The 23,002-nt window shown below is 40.0% G+C and overlaps 3 protein-coding genes across 4 annotated transcripts; all 3 read right to left on the bottom strand.

The window, feature by feature from the left end:
- Window positions 1-466: 466 nt before the first annotated feature.
- LOC113052947 (kelch-like protein diablo) lies at window positions 467-10,057 on the bottom strand. Of its 2 annotated transcripts, none has more exons than XM_026217450.1 (11): window positions 9,891-10,057; window positions 8,975-9,258; window positions 8,566-8,892; window positions 6,755-6,898; window positions 5,272-5,458; window positions 3,770-3,916; window positions 3,563-3,691; window positions 3,221-3,397; window positions 1,588-1,749; window positions 1,350-1,515; window positions 467-1,241 (listed from the first exon to the last, which is right to left on the bottom strand). In XM_026217450.1, exons 2-11 carry the CDS (start codon window positions 9,239-9,241, stop codon window positions 1,070-1,072), a joined length of 1,878 nt encoding a protein of 625 aa, XP_026073235.1. In that variant the 5' UTR covers window positions 9,242-9,258; window positions 9,891-10,057; the 3' UTR covers window positions 467-1,069. The 2 variants fall into 2 exon arrangements, with proteins under 2 accessions (XP_026073235.1, XP_026073243.1); XM_026217458.1 differs by having other exon boundaries at window positions 1,588-1,734; window positions 9,891-10,052.
- Window positions 10,058-14,963: 4,906 nt separating this feature from the next.
- On the bottom strand, window positions 14,964-18,054 carry pycr1a (pyrroline-5-carboxylate reductase 1a). The gene is made up of 8 exons (XM_026217428.1): window positions 17,916-18,054; window positions 17,632-17,704; window positions 17,342-17,412; window positions 17,059-17,238; window positions 16,446-16,667; window positions 16,270-16,362; window positions 16,023-16,186; window positions 14,964-15,454 (listed from the first exon to the last, which is right to left on the bottom strand). The coding sequence occupies exons 2-8, from the start codon at window positions 17,696-17,698 to the stop codon at window positions 15,289-15,291; spliced, it is 963 nt and encodes a 320-aa protein (XP_026073213.1). The 5' UTR covers window positions 17,699-17,704; window positions 17,916-18,054; the 3' UTR covers window positions 14,964-15,288.
- A 513-nt stretch (window positions 18,055-18,567) lies between these two features.
- On the bottom strand, window positions 18,568-21,264 carry LOC113052940 (myeloid-associated differentiation marker-like protein 2). Its single transcript, XM_026217438.1, has one exon. The coding sequence runs from the start codon at window positions 20,614-20,616 to the stop codon at window positions 19,705-19,707; it is 912 nt and encodes a 303-aa protein (XP_026073223.1). The 5' UTR covers window positions 20,617-21,264; the 3' UTR covers window positions 18,568-19,704.
- Window positions 21,265-23,002: the final 1,738 nt, after the last annotated feature.

The raw sequence follows: 23,002 nt of genomic DNA, 5'->3' as shown, positions 1-23,002 counted from the left end.
ACTCCAGTCTTCAATGTCAAGACACCAAGTTGTAAATATTTTATAACAAAAAAAGTGTCACTTTTTAATCAATTTATTTTGCATCCTTGCTGAATAAAAGTATATAAATATTTACTGACCTTAAAAGTACTGTATGTGGAAAGAATGCATTGGTGTTGGGATATACTCTGTATCACAAATATATATTTATTTATTTTTTATCTTAATGAGACAATCAAGCTGAACAAGTTGCATTGTGGGATACAGTACCCAGTGCAGTATACGGTTATATACTCAACATTTTGGCAAACGTAGAAGGTAATTTTGGTATACATACATACTGTGCACGATACGAAGACTAAGGTTTAAAGGGATAGTTCACCCTAAATGAAATTCTTCATCTTAATATACTCACCCTTAACTTGTTCCAAACCTGTACGACCTTTATAACCAAACAGTGTCAGGTCCCCATATACATATACATAAATCTTCATATTATTCAAGTCAATCGTGACCAGAAACTGGTTAGCAACATTTTGTGTTCCACAGAAGAAACTCTTTTTTTGGGGTGAACTGTCCCTTTAAAGAAACTCAATTAACATGTTTCAGTGTTTCTGTGCTAATTACTCCATAAATCTCTCAGTACAACAAAAAACTTCTCATAAATACAACAAAATCACTATACAAAAGTACAAAACATCTCACTACAACACTGTTAGAAAACAAACAAGTACTTTTATAAGTCACAATCATGAGGTGCTCAGCGCATGGAAGGAACCCTGTACATCACTTGAACATCACATTGAACTGATGCTGAGGAGACTCTGGGATAGCAGCTCACACACACACACACACACACACACACACACACACACACACAGACATCATCCATCCATCCATCCAGCCTCACACCGTAGCAGTGGGCCGGACTGGAGAAAGCATAGCTTATGACATGAGTGTTTTCTGAAGACCCTCCAGCGTTTCTGTAATAGCCCGGGGGGGAACTGTGATGGAGCCGTGTGCTCTGCACCCCCCCCCCCCTGGCCTTCTGTCCCGGCCGGCAGTGATACAGGAGCCCTGCTGCTTCCTCTCAGTCCACGGGGAACTCTGTCTCGGCTGCAGTGTCCGGATCGCTGGCCGTGTGAGTGTCCTTCCGGAGCTGCAGGGAGACACAGCTCAGCCAGCTCCGGCTGGAGGGCATCTCTCCCACCATCTCCCAGCGGTCCGACTCCTCACAGTACCGCTCTATAGTGTCATGATACCTGCAGGGGACGACAGAAACACTCCTCAGACAGACAGAGCTGGCAGGCATCAGACTGAGTGTAGTAGGACATGGTGACGGAGATAATGGTGCGTGAAGGATCCCTCACCTGTCCCATCCCTCCTCTCCTCCTAAAACATAAATCTTCCCATCCACCACCGCCACGCCGGGTCGATAGCGTCTCTCCTTCATGGGAGCACACATGGTCCAGCTGTTGGTCCTGGGGTCGTAGCACTCCACCTTATCTGTGTTCTCGGTGGAAGCATGCCAGCCCCCTAGAGAGGAACAACTGTGAGCCCCTGCTCTACAGGATCAGGAGTAGGAAATATCAAAGCCTCCATATTCACCTATCACGTATATTTTGCCCTTCAGGATGCAGGCAGCAGATCCCGAGCGAGCGATCTGCATGGGGGACACCTCGGTCCACACACATGTTTTAGGGTTGTACACCTGTGCCATGTTTGTGCCGTCGCCATCTTCTAAAACAGCACCTCCTGTGGGTTCAGAACCTACTTTGATTATGCTCAGTTAAAAAAATATAAGTAAAAACTTTCTATCGAGTAGTTTTTCACAAAATAAAAACAGACATTTTACTTCAGCAATCAAAGTTTAAAAGTTTTAATGACAAAAATAACTTATCATTTTTGGGGATGTAACGATTAACCGAATTTGAAGTCGAAAACTGCTTCAAATTGGTCGAGATGCTAAACAAACAGCGATACAGTTGGAGTAGGAGTTTATATGAATGTATCTCTGAGGGGAACTGACTGTCTTTAGAAAAGTTTAAGTGGTGATGAAGCTCTGGTATGTTTACAGCGGTAACCAAGGAAACACTGCTGTTCAATAGCTCCCCCTGCTGTCAGAGAGTGAACTGCATCTCATTCAGATCAACTGTTGTTTCTGATTTATGCAGATCATTTTTATGTATAGTTTCACAAAACTAAACTCACTGTCAGACTATTCTGTTAATTTTAATTATACAATCTAATTTAGATTAAAAACGACTCATGCTGCATGTTGCTGCATCTTTGTTTAGATCACGATTAAAATCCAGTGGTTCATTTTAAATGGAAAGAGCACAGACGAAGCCTTGGTTTGTTCATACTATAAGACTTGTTTTATTAGTGAAAATTGTTTGATTTGGGGTTTGTTTTAAAATTCCAATTAAGTTTAGTCAAATTTCAATTTCATAAAGAAACGTGCAGCAATAGCCTAATAAAACAACACCTTTTTATTTACTGTATAATGTCTTTAATCTCATTTTGTAATAAAAAATAAAGGAAATCAAAATCGTGAGTTGAGTGAATCGTTACATACTTATTAATTTTCGTACAATCAACAAAGGAGTGGGAAAATAAGTTAAAATACTCCATTTAATGTCAAAAAACAACATAAATATGTAATGTGTGATTTTCTGACGCTGTTTGAATGAAGTAAAACACCCAGAGATGTAGCAGAAAACACCTACGTAATATTTGCGTTTTCTTCTGTCACGGACCATTATTCTAACCTTAAAATCTGAATTTGGCATAAGAATGTCTTGAGCATTATTCATTCATGTGAAAATCAGCTAAGAATTGTACAAATAGTTGTAACATGTCTCAGAGGAAGACAGGAGTCGTGTCTTAGTGGCAGTTGTTTTGGTGATAAATGGATGATTCAGTAATGTTATTATTTTGAGTGATAATATTTTATGAGCAAGTGTGAAGTAAAACAGGCACTGTTTTGATATCAGCACCCCAAAATGAGTAAGAACCATGTGTAGGATTGCATTCAGCAAATATGAATATATTATCAATAATTCAGATATTTAAGAGTATGCTGTTTCAGCTCTACTAGCATTGATTGGCAGTGCAACCAGCGTGCATTTATTGTCTATACTTACATTATTTCTCTGTATTAAACATCAGGCCACATGCCGTCCATATAGTTGGACTCAAATGTTCACTGTCTGGAGTTTAAGTTGGAGAAGCCTGCTACCTGTCACATAGAGTAATCCATCCAGCGCCACCACAGCTGGACTAGTGACCGCCATCTTGACCGAGTCCATGAACTGCCATGTGTTTGTCTGTGGATTATAACACTCAACAGAGTCCAGCCGAGAACGGCCTTCCCAGCCGCCCACAGCAAACACATATCCATCCAACATCACCAATCCTGAGGAAAGACAACCACAGCAACGCTCTCGTTCATTACAGGACAACAGGATCTGCTTTGTTTCCAAACAAGGGGAAGACATAGGACAGGGTGTGATGCTGCATTCCACCACAAGCTGGAAGAGACCATGAAAACATTCATTAGTACAAATTTGCTGGCCATTACCCAGTTCTGATCTTGCCACGTTCATGGGTGCCATCTCTGTCCAGGAGTCAAAGCACGGGTCGTAGCGCCACATCTCTCTACTGGCCGAGCCGTCTGGAAACTCACCGCCAGCCAAATACAGCATGGAGCCTGAAAACAGCAACATCCTTTTAAAATGATGCATGAATGTACCCGCCAGCCCTATCTATCATCTAAACCTTCACTGACCGGACACCACTAAGCCGTGTTTGCTGACAGCGAAGGGCAGGCAGGCCAGACTCTTCCACTGGCTGGTGAGGGGGTCGAAACTCTCCACGCTGCGCAGCACCACCTTATCATCCTCTCCTCCTACAGTCACGATCACCTCCGCCGTGCCTGACAGACACAAACACAGCAGCCGCTGGATGACTACAGTCTTCAAGAAGACACCAGATGAAACACCTCACGATGTTGGCTGAGAGAGCAATGTCCAGAGCAGATTCAGCCGTTCAGATTTGTTCTGACATTCATCACAGAGCAGGGGATGGAAGCCCGCTTCTGACACTGAATTAAAAATAAGATAATTGAGACTTTTTCCACACACAATTGTGACTTTTTTTCCCTCATAATTGCGTGATTGCATCAAAACTGCAATTGTGAGTTAAAAAGTCAGAATTGTGAGACAAAGTCACAATTCAGAGAAATAAAGTCAGAACTGTGACATAAACTTACAATTCTGACTTGTCTCATCTCTTAAAGGTGCTGTAGGGAACTTTTGTAAAAAAAAAATATTTTTTACATATTTATTAAACCTGTTATTATGTCCTGACAGTAGAATATGAGACAGATAATCTGTGAATAAATCAAGCTCCTCCCAGTGTCCTATTGCCATTTGCAGAAAATCCATCGCTCCCGGTAAAAAACAACCAATCAGAGCTGCGGTCCGTAACTTTGTTTGTGTTCAAAATGTAGAAAAATGTATATAATAAGCGAGTACATCATGAATCCATTTTCCAAACCGTGTTTTTAGCTTGTCCTGAATCACTAGGGTGCACCTATAATAAGTGTTTATATTCGGACTATTTTAGATTGCTTCGGGGGTACCGCGGCGGAGTAACCCAGTACCTTTGTGATTCTTCATAGACATAAACAGAGAGAAGTAGTTCCGGCTACGATGTTCTTCCACAAGACGCAAGCAGTTCTGTTTATTAACCGCTAGAGCGTCAAAAGTTCCCTACTGCAGCTTTAATTCTGACTATAGCACAATTGTGAGATATAACCTCAAAATTGGACTTCAACTCACAATTGCGAGTTTATATCTCACAATCCTGAGAAAAAAAGTCAGAATTGTGTGTTTATATCTCAATTGTGAAAAAAAATTAAATCTAATCTCCCAATTTTGACTTTATATCATGCAATTGTGACTTAATATCTCAATTATGTGAAGGGAAAAAAATCCGAATTTTATTTATTCATTGGCAGAAACTGCTGTCCATAGCAGGGTTATGGTGAAGTTAACAAAGTTTCTATGACTGTTATAAATGTTCAAAGTAGTAATAATGAGTAAATGCATCAAATCGTTTGACTGGCCTTTAAATGAACACATTAAATATGAATTGTTCTCATACTTATCGCTCACTTTCTCAATGGTTACAGACTGCATTCAGTAACTTTAGCTCAGCTCTGTCTTACAACAATGAGAAAGACGCCCGAGTGAAGCAGGGGTTGTAGCAGGACAGGTTTGGGGTCACCTGTTGCCCGTCGAGGTCGAGCTCGGGGGCTGTACAGCTCTCCTCTGCGGTCCTGCAGCAGTAAGTAGTCCTTGGCTTCAGAGATCAGCTTCTGGCACCTGATCGACTCCTTCACAACGTCCAGGGTCTCGATGACGTCGTGAATGTAGTACGGACTGATGAGGGGCAGCCTGATGTGCTCCAGAACCTGGTGACGGGAGCAACCGGGTGAAGTGACATGAGGGTATGATAACACCATTTTCAATTCTGGGTGAACTCTCTCTTTAAACCAAATGATGAGTTATAGTAATAAAGACACTTGTCTTAGCAAACTCTACGGATTGCAACTTAATATCGGTGCTGTTCATTCAGAACTGCTTTACCTCCCCATGAGATCTGCAATGAGCTTTTCCTAAGAGCTGTAATTAAGGTCTAGTCTTTAAATAACTACATAGCAACAACGATATGTAAACAGCACAGTCTGAACTTTAAAAAAAAGATGTGTTAAATACTTATTCTTTAAATGAGAAAAGTATTTTTTCACAAATAAATATATAATATAAAAAGGAAGTAAACACTGTAACCAACAGGGCACTAGGTATTCTGGGAAGTTCGTGTGCATTGGGAATCATATTTTTCCAAATAAAGCCGAGGTAACACTCATTTTACACACAGCACAGAAAATGACATGAATATGACAGAGGGCAAATGCATAAAGCACAGCATCCTTTTAATTTCACTAATTTAATGTTAAAAGCATTCAATTTGCATGGGTCGACCATCACACAGAGAACACACACTCTTTCTGGATAAAAATGCACACAAGATCTCACAACTGGATCTGACTAAAGTTTGAAAGGTTTGTGAAATTAAATGTTCATTGGTCATTCAAACTAACTGACGACAAACAATGAAGTATCAATGTTTGCTTTTCTATCAATAATAATAATAATATAAAAGCAATCGTTATAACACTTTTTGTATACATTTGAATTCCTTTGTTTAACGGTTCTATCCGATTATTAGACAAACTTACCCGTATTAGACAGAACTGTTAAAGATGACAGCGAACAAGAGGGAGTATGAATAAACTGCGCTGTCAAAATAAAAGCCCCGCCTCGAACACATCGGCCAAACAGGAAAACATATCGGCAGAGGCCCATGTTCGAGAATGCCAAATATCGGCCGATATATCGGTTGACCACTGCTAAAAATCAAAAATGCAAGCTCATTTTGAAGACGTTTCTCATTTTGTTTTGGTGAACTCTGACCTGCTAAATCGTATCATACACGAAGAGGTCTGACCAACAGAAGACCGATACTTTACAGCGTGACATCTTAGCAGAAATAAAAGAACATAAACTATAAAGCTATAAAGCTTAGCATTGTTTGCTATGTTGAGTTTATGTTTTAGAGAAGAGCATAAGTGAGAGAGCATTACTGGAGTCGGTCAATAGAGAAGTCGAATCAGTAGGGTGTCTCCCTGAATACAAGAAGAGGTTACCTTCTCGAAGCTCTGTCTGCGTGAGGTGTTCTTCTCCAGCCAGACGACGGCCGCCTCAAACACCGTCTCCTCTTTTGGCACGTTCAGATGGTCACTGGAAATGATCTCAGTCAGTTTATCGGCACAAAGAGACAGAAACTCCTCCTGAGGAGGCGAAACAAGAGAAAGAAGGCATGAGCTCAAAGTATAATGAACTCTTAACCCCTTAACTGTCACTCATATTTTTGAATATTGACTTTGTAGTGCACGATCCAAACTTAAATTTTTATTATTCATGAATGAAAACATTTTGTAACATGATATTGATGCACCATTTACATGGTAATGCAATGTCTGATTTTAAAATGAGTTTTAAAGGATGAATTTTGAGATTTTAAGTTTTCAGTTGATATATAATTTGTCATGATTTCTAAAATGTGATAGAGAAAAAGGCAACAAAGTCATCTTGTTTTTTTAACAAAGTTCAAAATTCCTGTTATAATGTAGATTTTTGAGGGTGCACTCTTGTCATAAATTAATCTATTACTTTTCCTACATCATTTTTAACAAAAAACATTGATAAAATATATATTTGGGAGTCTTAGACCTTTCCAACGAAATAATGGTTTTCAAGATTAGATTCGATTTAATTGCAATATAGTGAAGTAAATGTAGGCGTCCCACAGAGCGGACGGGTGACAGTTAACAGGTTAAAGAACGGTTATCTCCAAGGTTTTGATCCAGTGTGTTAATTTTGTTTCAATATCTCTCGTTGTAACTTCTGTTGTTTTGAAGTGTGCTTTATAAATTAATAAACTAAACAACGGCACTTAGAAACCTCCTGAAGTCAAACATTTAGAGCGAAGAGGCTAAAATAATTACGTCACATCTTTTTAAAACTGAACACTTCGGAGAAAATGTCCATAAATCACGCTGTTTTAGTTCAGTAATAATGTTAATCAAGGGCTTTTGTCTGATTTCACAGATAACAGAAATAACTATAGCAGAGGATACAGTCATAAAGGATTTTTTAGTAATGTAAGAATATGTAATTTACCCCACTTTCAGCCATTAAAGGGGTATTTAACCACAAGCAAGATGGTAAAAAAACAACTATCTTTCTATGGAGTAGAAAGGCAAAATATTTTCTGAAATCTGAGCTATACATGACTATAGAAAACACCACTGTACAGTTCAATAAAGTGAAATGTGTACATGAATGTGTCGACTGTGATATTATATGCTAGAAAGATAAACTATAATTTTTGCTGCATTTTAACCATTTACACATCTATCTGCAGAGCATCTGAATGCAATGGCCGATCAGAGAAATGTAGATGTATAAATAAATGGTTCTTGGTTTGTTTTGTCCGTGCACCCTAAAAGAACACTACTTCTCTAATGCAGTCCGTCAATTATTATGTAATAATCTTTACTATAACATCAAAGACAATAATCGACAATTATGACAGTCATAATATTGCACCTCCAGCCTATTATGAGTTCCTGATATTTTAAATGTATTCAAAAGTGCATTAATCTCCTCGTGCAGCATTAAACAGTCATAATGTGTAAACAAACATAAACGCCATCTCAGATGCAGCTTCTGACTTGTGTTGATGCTGATCAAGCAGGTTGATTAAATGTAGATATTTAACATTTAACACAGACACAATTAATAGTATAACTATAAAACTAAATGCATTTACAATTGTAAAACTGACCCAGGAAATGACTTCCAGGGGACAAATATTACCAGTTGATGGTAAAGTTGGATTCTGACCCTGGTGTGATCACTGAGCTTCACTTTAAGAGCCCATCTGAAGTGTCACCTGTTGGCAAACGGTGCTGAAGTGCTGCTGGATGTACTCCATGCTGCGTCGCTCCAGCTCTGGGCACGAGTGCGCCTCGGCGAAGCAGTGAATGCCCACACAGTTCATCTCGTCCATCTGTCGCTCCATGAACCTGCAGCAGGCCTCCCGCACCGCCATCACGTCCAGCAGGTTAGCGGCCGCCAGGAGCGCCTGCACGTTAGCCCTGGAGATCACCACCTCCGCCGTGTAGGCGTAGCTCACCAGCATCCCGATCATCTGCGGCTCCACTCCGTTGATGGCCACACGCTCCTGACGAGACTCCATCAGGTCGGTGGAGAACATGGCCTGCGCCAACAAGACAAACACCACACGTCTGAGTACATCATATGGGATATAACTGGCAGTTATCTAGGTCAAGGACTATTACCTGGAAATAAGAGCTGAAGGAGGCCAGTACGATACGGTGGCAGGGAAACTCTTGTCCTCCGCAGCACAGGGTCACGTCGCAGAAGGCGTTATTGAGCCGTAAGCTGTTCAAGCCTTCCAGCACTTTGTTGGGATGCCGCGCTTCCACAAACACATAGTCCTCGCTGTCCAGAGAAGACAGAGGGAAGGAGTCCTCCTCGCAGGGAGACGGAGGGAGCGTGGAGGTGGACGGAGACATGGCCAGCAGATTCACCGCCATGATTTCCATCGCAATGCTCAGTCAGGCTGACAGAACGAACGAGAAGAGCACACGAGAGTTCAAGCAATGCAACATCCTTTACACCATAGAAAACAGCAGCTTCTAATTCGTGTAGAATAAACATGCACGAAGGCTTTTGACCTCTTATCATCTGAAAGACTGACTGGTGTGTGTGTGTGTGTATATATATATATATATATACACACACACATGTAATTTTATAATATCAATACAAATATAAACCACAAAAACAATTATATTATATTATATTAAACACAATCATGTCAGGAAATACTTAGAAGTAAAAAAGAAAAATAAATAAACAGGCATAAACATCCTGTCAAATAAACTCAAATCAAACTTGACTTCAGTTCAGTTCAGATCATTCTTGCTATTTATGTTTATATTCTTCCAAATGTATAAATTCATGTAATGATGTTGGTGTGGTGTAAATACAGAGACTATCAGATGTACAAACGTTAAACACGCTGTATAATAAAAATCAAACACGTCAGGGAGGAGTTGAGTTAGTAATGTTAGTGTATTTCTCGAGTAATCAGAGCCGGAGTCACTGAAGCGGCAGCGACACACAGCCGAGAACAACAGTCATATAATAATAATAATATATTGTTTGATAACAACAGCAGAGAGATCTGACCAGAAAACATGTGTGAGTTGATCCCGCAGCTCTTCATTCTTCACCTGCTGCTGCACTGTCTGTTGAGAGTCGTGACGCCATGTCTTCTTCTCTACACACAGATCGAGGCGCAGAAGGAGCGCGGTGCACCACCAGCGCCACCTGTCGGCCTGGCGGCACGGATCCACTCGCGAGCAGCCGGGTCAGGTTACCGCCGCTCCTTAAACACACAGAGAACGCAGTTTGCGTCGGGCACAAACTCCCGGGGGGAGATTATAAAAAAACAAAACCAAAAAAAAAAAAAAAAAAAAATTAATATACACGGGAAAAAAAAAGATTTTAGTTCTATATTAATATACAGTGTATATTAATGCTAGAACGTCTTTAATGTCTCCAAAAAATTAACCATGGTTTTATCCCAGTAAAACTGGGGCCTGTACCATGAAGCTGGATTAGCTGGCTAGCCAGGTAAGTTTCAGGTTAGTTTGCACCAACCCTGGGTTTTTGGTACCATGTAAGTGGCCTGGCTTTTAGTAGCATTCATTGCCATAGTAACTTACACTGCACGGCTAACCTGCTCCGGGGCAGGTTATGTTCTAGGTTAGAGATCTCAAACTGAAGTTGGACCAATCAGATATGAGAGAAGTGACACATGTCTGACACAAAGTCGCTCCCCCAGTTTATCTAGCTCCAAATCAATCGTCACTAATGCCAAAAAAAAAAAAAAAAAAAAAGATTAGAAGTCTGGCTTTAATGATAATTACTGAGTCATTTTATGATTTCTATAATTATAGGGATTCATATTATCATTATTATTATTGATCTTTTACACACAAGCAATTTTAGTTGAACAGTTATTTTAAATAATTTATTTAAAATAAATATTAATGAATACAGATCATGTAATATAAATAAATTGTAGTATCAAAAGACTGCACTATTTAAAAATTAAAAAATCTGACCTTACATGTTCGAGTCTCTTTATATTTTTAAAGCTGCAGTAGGGAACTTTTGACGCGCTAGCGGTTAATAAACAGAACTGCTCGCGTCTTGTGGAAGAACATCGCAGCCGGAACTACTTCTCTCTGTTTATGTCTATGAAGAATCACAAAGGTACTGGGTTACTCCGCCGCGGTAACCCCGAAGCAATCTAAAAAAGTCCGAATATAAACACTTATTATAGGTGCACCCTAGTGATTCAGGACAAGCTAAAAACACGGTTTGGAAAATGGATTCATGGTGTACTCGCTTATTATATACATTTTTCTACATTTTGAACACAAACAAAGTTACGGACCGCAGCTCTGATTGGTTATTTTTTACCAGGAGTGATGGAGTTTCTGCAAATGGCAATAGGACACTGGGAGGAGCCAGAGGAGCTTGATTTTTTTCACAGATTATCTGTCTCATATTCTACTGTCAGGACATAATGACAGGTTTAACAAATATGTAAAACATATTTTTTTTACAAAAGTTCCCTACAGCACCTTTAAATGTATAAACTAACTTAACAAGTTTCACTTGTCACTGCACTGAGAGAGCAAGATTATTTATTTTATTTGTCCTCCTTTATTTTTTATATGACTTTTAAATTTGTCATATTCTTCAATCTCTTAACCAGGCAAAACATTAACCTTTATATTTGCAAGAAGTAAATCAAACTTGCTTTGTGTTGCAAGGCTTGTGATTGGCTTTTTGCCAGTGATGTCACACATTCATGTACACGTGCTCCACAAACTCAGGATCAAAGCCTGAATTGACAAAGAGAGTTGATGATCAGCATCATGGTACTAACAAAGCCGGATTAGAGAGGTTTGGATTTGTCAACTCAAAACTAATCCTGTAACTCTAAATTTGTTCAGCTACCATCATGATACAGGCCCCTGCTGTATTATTTTGATTTCTGAATACTTGAGACTGTAAAATCAATCATACAACGGTATTAATAAAATCATAGCCATAGGTAACGGTCTAGAGCTACAAATGTAATTTATAAATAATAGCCTACAATTTAATTACAATGTATTTGTTTGCTTTTATATTTTATTAAAGTTCTAATCTGACCCCTTATAGCAGGGTTTTGTTGTTGTTGTTTTTGTTGACCATCTGGCCAGCAGGGATTTAGTGTTAGCAAGCTTTAAAATTCACTTCTGATGGGTTGGTGTTATATTTAATGCATGGGAGAAATGAAGATCTTGATCAAATGAATCATGTTTGCAAATTGAGTGTGTGTTTCGACACAAGCATAGAGGCTGGTGACTGCTGCTGGTCAACACGGTGTAAATACAACAAACACACAGCCAAACTAAACATGAAGTCTTTTGCAAAACTATTGCAAATGTTTCAAGACAGTTTCATCTATCAAATGGATAGGATAAGTCTCAGGCCAAGCTGAGCTCCTCCAACACTGAACAACAGGAACGCATTTTTTTTTAAGATATATGAAAACATTTGATCATAGTTACTGCTACGAGCGCGCTCAGTTGATCAGCAGATTCTTACCATGCAGCCTTTCTCTTGGGTTTTATCACAGCTGTACCTTTTATGGTTATAACATTAAACATTACAAAATAAAACTGCACTAAAAACACTAAATTACAGGTTTAAACAACGGAATTAAATAAATAAAAGAAATCAGACTACATTTTAACCAATAAGAGGAACACACACTCATTTGAGAGCCAGTTTACATCAGATTTACTGTTACTGCTATGATATAAATGCACATATGTAGGGTTAAAATTCGGCATGTGTCACATGGATGCTGCTCTTTCCTAGAAGACTGTCTGGTCTCAGCCAGATCAGAACAGGAACTCATCCCTCACAGTTTGCTGCTTGGGATGAAAATCTATTTAAGATCTTTCTTTCTTCCAGCCAGTGATTCAGCCCAGATGCGGGCACGGATTACACCAGAATGCTCCCTGATAATTCAGTGGCTAGTATATGTGATGGTAAATTAAACTTTCTTTCTGGAATATGCCCCAATATGTAACAAAGTCTTATCTTCACAAGGATGTCTGCTTTTACTAACTGAGAAGAAAGCACAGTTTATGCTAATGCTCAAAAAGCATATCTATATCTATATAAAAATATAGATTAATAGATAAATATAGATAACAACTCCGTGATATTTGCCACAAGCAGTCTGTTGCAGGAATCAGACAGTGTGAAGAACAAAAGGTCATATGAAAATACAAGCAATTCCAGTGTGAGTAGCAAGTGCTGAAGTTTTCATATTAATGAATCATGACTATTATTACTACCAATAGCCAGATATACTAACAGCTTGCACAAGCCCAAACCTTCTTTTGGCATTAAAACAAGTACAAATAAAAGATGCCCACTGAAACATTAGTCATGAAAGGTAGACCGTTATTTTTGCAGCTGACCTTAATGCATATGCGTTTGTAAGAGTATGCCTTTCAGACGCAACGTTTATGAGAGGAGAGCATTTAAATTGAGCATGCAAAGTGATTTACTAAGGTTTTTGGTAGTCAGTTTAATGGTAGTCAGTTTGTGACATTATTTACAACCCAGAAAAGCATTTCCTTACCCATTTTGCACCTGTGTTGTTAGTAGATTACATGCGCCGGATTATCATCTGCTCTTGGGCATCACACCATAGTAATACTGTGTTCGACCCCCTTTCTCCTTCAGAACTGCCTTAATTCTACGTGGCATTGATTCAACAAGGTGCAGAAATCATTCTTTAGAAATGTTGGCCCATATTGATAGGATTGCATCTTGCAGTTGATGGAGATTCGTGGGATGCACATCCAGGACACGAAGCTCCCGTTCCACCACATGCCGAAGATGCTCTATTGGGTTGAGATCATTTTAGTACAGTGAACTCATTGTCATGTTCAAGAAACCAGTCTGAAATGATTCGAGCTTTGTGACAAGGTGCATTATCCTGCTGGAAGTAGCCATCAGAGGATGGGTACATGGTGGTAATAAAGGGATGGACATGGTCAGAAACAATGCTCAGGTGGCCGTGGCATTTAAACGATGCCCAATTGGCACTAAGGGGACTAAAGTGTGCCAAGAAAACATCCCCCACACCATTACACCAGCACCAGCAGTCTGCATATTGGTAACAAGGCATGATGGATCCATGTTCTCATTCTGTTTACACCAAATTCTGACTCTACCATCTGAATGTCTCAACAGAAATCATCAGAGACTCATCAGACCGGGAAACATTTTTCCAGTCTTCAACTGTCCCATTTTGGTGAGCTTGTGCAAATTGTAGCCTCTTTTTCCTATTTGTAGTGGAGATGAGTGGTACCCGGTGGGGTCTTCTGCGGTTGTAGCCCATCCGCCTCAAGGTTGTATGTGTTGTGGCTTCACAAATGCTTTGCTGCATACCTCGGTTGTAACGAGTGGTTATTTCAGTCAAAGTTGCTCTTCTGTCAGCTTGAATCAGTCGGCCCATTCTCCTCTGACCTCTAGCATCAACAAGTGTACGATGTTTATCCCTTTTCACACCATTCTTTGTAAACCCTAAAAATGGTTGTGCGTGAAAATCCCAGTAACTGAGCAGATTATGAAATACTCAGACCGGCCCGTCTGGCACCAACAACCACACCACGCTCAAAATTGCTTAAATCCCCTTTCTTTCCCATTCTGACATTCAGTTTGAAGTTCAGGAGATTGTCTTGACCAGGACCACACCCCTAAATGCATTAAAGCAACTATCATGTGATTGGTTGATTAGATAATTGCATTAAAGAGAAATTGAACAGGTCTTCCTAATAATGTTTAAGAATTGCCTAACAGTACACTATATTACACTATATAGTACACTATGTTTTCTAATCTCTGGGGCCACAAGAAAATTGCATAATGACAGAACTGCCTGGCTGATGGAACAGATACAGCAGAGCTGTTAAAAGACTGCTTTGCTATAATAAAAAAGAAATAGCTTCAAATAGCCTAATGGGCAATAATTTAGTATTTCTCTCTATCTCTCTATTTGTAGTACACAGAAATATGAAACAGTACTGAGAGTTTATAAACTGCCCAGAAGAAAAAACAGAATGTACATTTTAAATGTAAGAATTAATTTAAATAGAAGGGGGGAAGAATGTCTACTTAGAAATCCAACAATAAATGCTTTAATTATTCAAGTCAGCCCTGATACACTTTTCAAAATACAGTATTTTCTGACATTGATTAATAAATCTACACAGTGTATAGTTTGCAGTGTATATCAAGAGAAACTTGCTTAGAGTTGGTCCAAAACAGCATAATGCTAAAGCACAATATAGAAAATGAAGAGAACACACCGTGCAGTTAAAAAAAAACCCTCATTAACCAGTTTATCTGAGAACAACTGAAACATTTTTGGTGTTTTAGTGTCTAATCTTTAGTTCCTGGAGTGGTTTCACCCTTCGACCCGGCGTGGTGCTGATGAGGTTCAGTTCTTCTTGTGTCTGGAGGAGCTGCTGTTAAAGAGATTGAGTCCGGTCCTAACACCCACCCCTGATGCCGTCACACCCGGCTGCTGAAGAACCTTGTCCAGAGTCGTCTTCTTTATGGCAGCGGGAGAAATCTTCTCCTGATCGGCCAAGTGCTGAAGCTCCCTGTCAAAAAGAGTGAGCATGAGTGAGCAATGTCCTTCTGGAAGACAAAACTGTTTAAAGGGCCCAGCAAACAGGAGCTTTGCACCCATGTCTGCATGCAGGTCAGCAAAATCAATAATCAATATAGAAATTGCATATAAAATTAGCAGCAAATGTGTTTTACAATAAAACATGAACAGAATAAGTAGTGTAGCTGACAGTTTAACTGTTGTGATGTCAGTACACAGTAAAAACACCTTGATTGTGACTACTGGGTGAGAACTGACCTGGATAAAGACACTAGCTTTACAAGAACGACACTGGAACTGAACTGAACTCAATCAACATGAAACTGAATAATCACACTGTGTCTAGTGTTTAGATTTTAGTTTTTAATAAAATCTGCCTCATCTTCCTCTTTCAATATAAAATGTGTGTAAATGGGAAACAAAACAACACTTTCAATGAATATGACTCAATAAATTATGAATTATGATAAAAGGCAGATGAACACTAGCTGAAAATCACTCATCTGAAATTCCAATTTGACTTCTTTCTAGTCTAGTTTTTTGGTTTTTGTCTGCTGTACCTTGTTCTGATGCATGATGCCTCCACAGCATTGATCAGGAGGCTTCGGAAGCCGCCGCTTTCCAGGACATGCAAAGCGTGGATCGTAGCACCTCCGGGCGAAGCCACGTTGTCTTTCAACTGTCCGGGGTGCTGCTCCGACTCCAGCAGCATTTTTGCCGCCCCCTTGCAAAAAAAAACCCATCACTGCACTGTAAATCTCAGACACGGAGAATCATCAGACTATCAATATCAGAAACAAGACTGACAAGAAGGGCCTGAGCTCCCAGTCGCACAGCTAGTCTTCTGGGGAGTCCCATCTTCACCCCTCCATCAGCGAGAGCCTCCACAGCAAGGAACGCCTAAATGATATAAACGAGAGGTGGATGTACAAAACAAGCTACGAGGAGCACAGTGGCTGTTTAAACTCCCCTAGGTCTCTTACATAGGCCGGGCCGCTGCCACTCAGGCCAGTGACGGCATCAATCAGGTCCTCCTCCACCTCTGTGCAGTAGCCCACACTGGCCATGAGCTGCTCCAGGAGCTTCCCGTCCTCCACCTGTGCATGGCTGCCCGTGGCGTACACCGTGGCCCCCTCACGCACCACCACTGGAGTATTCGTCATACAGCGCATCACTTTAGGTGCGGGACGGTACTGCAGCAGTTTCTGAAAATAGAAGAAGCTATGAATTGATATAGAATTTAATTGATGTGCTATCGCATACAGCATTTCTAAGCGGCCGTGCATTATTATTATTATTGTTTTTCCATTGTTTTCTCGTTATAAACGACTTAAATTTCTCCTGATCTCGACATAACGAGAGTTCGTGATATTGTAAGATAACAAACAAACAAACAAACAAAAAAATACAAATAGAATGCATTCCTTTTTTTTTTATGTCATATTCTACCAACCTCAAAGTTGTGAATAAACACATACCAAAAAAATAAAAATTACACATAAATGGATATTACATATTTCTCACTCATTTTGCTTTTTCCTCATTTATTTATTATTTTGTTGAACCAAAGCAGCAGGATCTGTGTGTTGTTCTGACCTTCTCGATGGAGCTGATGGTCACTCCTGCAGCACAGGACACAATGAGATGACGCTCCTCGATGTCTGGCCCGATCTCATCCAGAACGAAGGGGATGATATGTGGCTTGACCGCAAGGAACAGAACATCACTCTTGTTCACTGTCTCTTTGTTACTGGTGGTGAAGTTTGCTCCCATTTTCTGAAATACGGAGAAAGTGCCTTTTCTAAAGATGTTCGTAATTGTATGGCTGCTCATTTGCGGTCTCTTTTTAGCATGACTCAGAAGCTGGTCAAACACTCACTCTCAGCCCGATGACAGTGGGCAGGTCTGTGTCTGGAGAGCTTGCTGTGATCCTGTGTGTGGCGATCACACCTGATGGCCAGGACAGAGAAGTGTATTGATGTGAATCAGATTATATGTTATTATAAGGGAAGCTACAAGCATATATAAAGTCTTGTTTTGTTGGGGATGATTGGGGCTGTTCGCCAGTTGTAGAGTGTGTTTCATGTGTACTCCACACAGTCAAGTCTTGTATTGTTGGGGATGGTGTGGTGTTTTGGCTGCTCTAGGGGCTGGTGTGTGTGATGTTACCTGCTGCTGTGAAGCCCTTCACCAGAGCATGAGCCAGCTGACCTGCTCCGATGAACCCAACGCTCATTTTGACCTGTTACAAGCACACCGATCAGCATTCACCAGCAGACTAACCATTAACACCAGCTAACACTCCGTCTAGACACACTTCATAGATAAGTACGGAATCTGCTCGCTGTATAACGTTACTTTATTTCCTGATTGGATTACAAAACAGTAACGCAGCAGAGACAACGAGATAGACGCAGAAAACTAAATGTTTAAAAGCTACCTAACAAACGTACCTGAAATAGTGTCTTTTGAAGAGCTGGTACACTTATATTTGGGTTAAATCACGTTTTTTTATTGTGTTCATACGTTGTCTGCGAACGTTTCCTGAAGTGGAGTAAAAGACGTTGACCAATCACGATCGAGCAGTGCTTGGGTCTCAGCCAATCGCTGTACGTCAAAAATGCATCATGCGTCCTGATAGGCCAGCTCTGCTGTCAGTCAAACCAGTTGCGTCACTCTTCATGAGCACGTGGGCTTGTGTCAACAGAAAGAGCAAATCTGTATCCGCCTGTCTGATAAATTTACCAGATTCCTCTTATTTTATGTTTATTTATTTTATTGATGTATATTTATTCCTCAATATTCTTTTCCTGCTCTCTATCCTACATATGTTTAACTGGTTTCCCTTATTAGAGACCATAGATCTGTTTTTTTCAGTTGAAGCTAAATATAATCTTTAATTACAGACTAACCCAAAACCTCCTCCCAACTCTCTGTATTTTTTAAATTCATTTAAACATAATGTTTGTCTATTTATAAATACAAATACAAATCCCCAAATAAGTTAGATTCAGCTAAATGTTCATAGTAGAGTATGTTATAAACACATCCACACACCCAAACAGAAAATAAATAAATACAAATGCAGTTTCTCCTATTCCAAAAATATATTTCATTGAGATTCGCCGTTTGCAACATTGCTATATGATCATTTTCATACAGAAAGTGCCTTAACTTGTGTTCCTGGTCATTTTTGTTTGCTGTTATTTTAAAGAGGTGAGAAAGAAAGAAATAGAGACTGATCTGGGCACAACATAATGCAGTTTACTTACTAGCATTTGATTTATTTAAATATTGACAATAAGTAACAATATATTGTTACATGCTATAAAAAAATAAAAAATAAAAAAACACACTGAAATGTTTTTGGAGTCTGAGTACATTGACCAGATATACAGGGATTGCTATCTAAGCTGAAAGAAGATAATTATAAATTAATAATAATAATAATAATAATAATGGTATGGTATTTATTTAAGTGGTAGGCTATATTCTCAGATCTCACATCTTTGGATAAGCAGCTGACAATCTGACTGTGTTAGAAGTGAAAATTTCCAAATGCAGGTATTAACATATTAGTAATCAAATAATACTAATACTAATACTGTTGTGACATATAACACAACATTATATCCATATTTAAATTATGAAACATACACTTGAAGTTGTACTCATGGTAAGCTATTTAATAACTTTTCTAATACACAACAAACTTAAGTGTTGAGTATATAAAAACAACAACCATTCTTAAAGGGACAGTTCACCCAAAACATTTCTGTCATCTTTAACTTACCCTCATGTCATTCTCAAACTCTGTGAGTCTTTGTAGAACTTAATATAAAATATTTAGAGAAGTCTCTCTCTCTCTCTCTGGTTGGAACAACATAAAGGTGAGTAAACAATAGCAGAATTTACATTTTCGGGTGACCTTTCCCTTTAAGAGATACAGCGTCAATGAATTGCAGAGAGGTATTGCCATAGAACTCAATTTTACACTGATAAAGAGTCCAAAACGTACTTTGATTTAATTCTACAGAGCCATATAACAACTTTATTATTAATAATAATTATATATATAATACTCAAGTCTCAACATTTTCATTATAATCAACAAAATAAAAAATAATCCTGAATATTTTAAAGTACTAAAAGCACACACACAGCTGTATTTTATTGGCATGGCTGTCTGTTACAACACTTCCAGTATTAATATACATCCACCGGACTGGAGACGAGCTGCTCTCATGCGGCCGAATGTGAGACGAATCGTATTCTTTGAGAGTACACCAGATCGGTGAAGTACAGCACCAGGTTGGCACAAGTGAACACGGCGATCACCAGCTTGCTGTCCCATGGGCACTTTTCTCTAGGACAGTTTTCTGGTCGCCCCGGGGTGCCGTACTTCTTATCAAAACTAAAAACCGGCCAGACCACAGCAGCGCTCAGATACAGCAGCACAGCCAGGAAGGTGTAGATGACCACAAAGCGGTCGAACGGGAAGCGCAGCGAAGACGTTCTCCCTGAGACCGTGAGAGCCACCACCACCACGGTTACAGAGAAGCACAGGCTGTAGACCACCACGCAGTACTGAGTCGGGATGTGGCGGTTGTATTCGCTGCCATTGGCCAGAGCGCCGAAGATGATGCAGGCTATGAAGGCTTGGACCACTTTAAGCAGGCCAGACATGGTGGCCATGTAGCCAACCACATGACCCGGCTTGGCCCGTGTGATGAACACCTCGGCTCCGTAAGCGAAGCAGCAGACGCTGGAGCAGACGGTGACGGCGATGCGATAGTTGCGCACCTCGCAGCCCTCGGACGGGCACTCGGACCTGAGGAAGTAGACCGGATACACCACTGACGCCGTGACGTACATGAGAGTGGCCAACATGGCGAAGGCCACGGTGAAGTTGTCCCAGGAGATGGGCATACACCCGTGTAGCCTCGTCACGTCCAGGGTGAAGACCACTAGTGTGACGGCGAAGCAGAAGCACCAGACGAACATGCAGTAGGTCCCGTAGGTGGCGCTGAAACCCGCACTGTGGGCCACCAGGGCCATGGTGGTGCAACCGAGAAGGAGCTGGCACATCCGGGCAGCGCCGAGTCCGGACAGCACCGCTGCCTTGTTTAGATAATGGCCTCCTTGGGGGTCCATGGGAAGCTTCGGGTGGATCTCGATGAATCAGATGAGTGTCGCTGCACCTCCACGGCCCACAATCCACAAACCTCGCCCTTTGCCTGCCTCTTTATTTAGGCAGCCTTAATGACAAATCTCCTTTCCTGCTTCCCAGCTCTGCTTTATAATTACTGCAGAGTGTGTGGGATCAGATTACAGTAAAAACTAGATGTCCTCTCTGTCTGTGAGTGAAGAGGAACTTTGCTACAAGTACTTTTAGAGTTTCAAAAGACCGTCCAGCAAAAGCAAAGCAACGGGATCAGCGTAAAATAATTGTCTTTTCAATCAAAAACAATTGTTATTATTTACCTAAAGTTCCAAACTGCAGTCAATGGCTCCCTAAAGCTTGGGTCTTTACATAGTCACCTTGTCCTCGCAGGTATTTGTCCGTTGATTGTGATCACTGATTCGAAGTCGAATGAAGATTGTCTCTTCATAACAAGATCCGGTAAATATCCCACAAGAGATGATGTCAGGTTTTTTCTTCTTTTAACGCTGATTACTTAGATCTGTTACTCTTTCTAGCCCTGTTTCCCCTGTCTCAAACTCACACTGGCGTGTGCTGGGCTTTGAGTTGAAGTGTACTAGGGAAAGCGGTTTTAATGAGCACGTTCTGACAAACTCAGGGCCACGGGCTCCACCAGCTCTATAAATAGAGCCCTATATTCCACTGTGGTATGGGGTGGGAATCCAAATGTCCGCGTCAAGCAACAGTGCAGGGAGTCGTGTTTCATATGGCTGCAAACTGTGTGTGTATATGTTTGTGTGTGCTATTTCGGGACAGTTACAAGGTGTAGGACCTGTCTGGCTCAAAGAAAAAGTGCAAAGTAATGGCCCCAGATTAAACAGAAGGTGAAAGTTTGCTCGTCAGTTTTGCACATGCTACTCAAGACATTTTCTTAACTAATGCTAATCTGAATGTCTTCTTTTTTGAATGAAGAAAGTATTTTTGTATACTAACCTAACGTTTTTAGATGCTTCTTCCACAGTCATCAAGTGTGCACTCTCAGAGAGTAAAAAAACAGTTGGCACTAGGGCTGTATCCTCAAAAAATTATTAATATGTTCAGTCCAGGTAATAATACGTACCTTTAAAGAACTAATAGGTGCAGAGTTGTGTGTTTGTGTGTTGTTTTGAAACCCCTGCTCTCCAAACACTTGGCTCCAATTGGTCTTAATTCAGTTCAGTTCAATTTCTAAAGCACGTTTTAAATTAAACTTTTGTTGGCAAAAGTGCTGTACAAAGTAAAAAATTTAATACAACAAACAAGTAAACACATACACATTATAGAGAGTTAAATGAACAAGAATCCATATATATTGAAACAATCTGTCTGTGGTTAGGAAAAGTTTGACTTTGGCTAACCAGTGAAGATGATAAAATCTGGTACTAACTATTGTATTAATTTGTTTGTCTAATTTGAGGCTATTATTAAGGTTGAAACCTAAATCTTTGACATCTGAAGTAAGATATGGAGTTAGTGCATCGAGGTTAAAACGAGTTTCCACCTGAATGTGTTTTTGGCCCAAATTATGTGATTTGGGGTTTATTGTTGTAAAGTAACATAAAATTATTAGTGAGTCACACTGTGATTTCTTGCAAACAGGCTATGTAGGTATGTAGAGTTGTGTATCATCTGCATAGCAGTGGTACGGTAACCCAAATTTACAAATAATAGATCCCAAATAAATAGCGAAATAATAATGGTGCTAAAATTGATCCCTGGGGTACACCACAAGTAAGTTGAGCCATCGAGGATGAAAAGCTCATGGAAAAACTTCTGTTTGTCAGGAAGGATTGAAACCATTTGAAAACTGTGCCAGAAATGCAGATAGAAGTCGAGATAAAAGAATCCTGCGGTCCACAAAGTCAAAGTCTGAACTCAAGTCTAACAACGCTAAAGCCATAGTATCACCAGCATCCGTGGTCAATAAAACATCATTAAAAAATGTTCAAGAACCAGACTCTTTAAAACCAGACTGAAAAATGTCAGCGATGGAGTTGCATTGCAAATTGTTTTGCAACTGAATGAAAACTGCTTTTTCAAGAATTTTGAACAGGAACAGCAAATTAGAGATGGGTCTATAGTTTGAATAGTTAGCTGCGTCAAGTGAGTTCTTTTGAGAATTGGGGTCACAGTAGAGAGTTTAAAACAGGCTGGGACTGTCCCTGTTGACAGACAATTATTAATAATACATAAAATGTCTGGACCAACTGTATCGAAGATCTGTTTTAAAAAACCTGGTGGAAGGATGTCGTGAGGAGAAAAAGTGGGTTTCAATTTTAACACGATTTCTTTACATGTCTTATTAGAAATCAAGAGTGAGATCTGAAACAGTTTGTATCGAGGTAAACATTTGAGCTT

The sequence above is a fragment of the Carassius auratus genome, chromosome 3 (assembly GCF_003368295.1).
Source record: "Carassius auratus strain Wakin chromosome 3, ASM336829v1, whole genome shotgun sequence".
Lineage (NCBI taxonomy): Eukaryota > Metazoa > Chordata > Actinopteri > Cypriniformes > Cyprinidae > Carassius > Carassius auratus.
The sequence above is the reverse complement of the archived record's forward strand: the minus strand, read 5'-3'. Positions and strand labels throughout refer to the sequence as shown.

Coding starts and splice junctions, on each gene's coding strand:
- pycr1a (XM_026217428.1), bottom strand. CDS start 17,698: ATGAGCGTTGGGTTCATCGGAGCAGGTCAGCTGGCTCATGCTCTGGTG. Junction 16,668..17,058: donor CCATCAGCTCCATCGAGAAG/GTCAGAACAACA, acceptor TTCTATTTTCAG/AAACTGCTGCAGTACCGTCC. Junction 16,363..16,445: donor GTGGCAGCGGCCCGGCCTAT/GTAAGAGACCTA, acceptor TATATCATTTAG/GCGTTCCTTGCTGTGGAGGC.
- LOC113052947 (XM_026217450.1), bottom strand. CDS start 9,241: ATGGAAATCATGGCGGTGAATCTGCTGGCCATGTCTCCGTCCACCTCC. Junction 5,459..6,754: donor GCAGACAGAGCTTCGAGAAG/GTAACCTCTTCT, acceptor TCCCGTCACCAG/GTTCTGGAGCACATCAGGCT. Junction 1,750..3,220: donor TGGATTACTCTATGTGACAG/GTAGCAGGCTTC, acceptor TAATCAAAGTAG/GTTCTGAACCCACAGGAGGT.
- LOC113052940 (XM_026217438.1), bottom strand. CDS start 20,616: ATGGACCCCCAAGGAGGCCATTATCTAAACAAGGCAGCGGTGCTGTCC.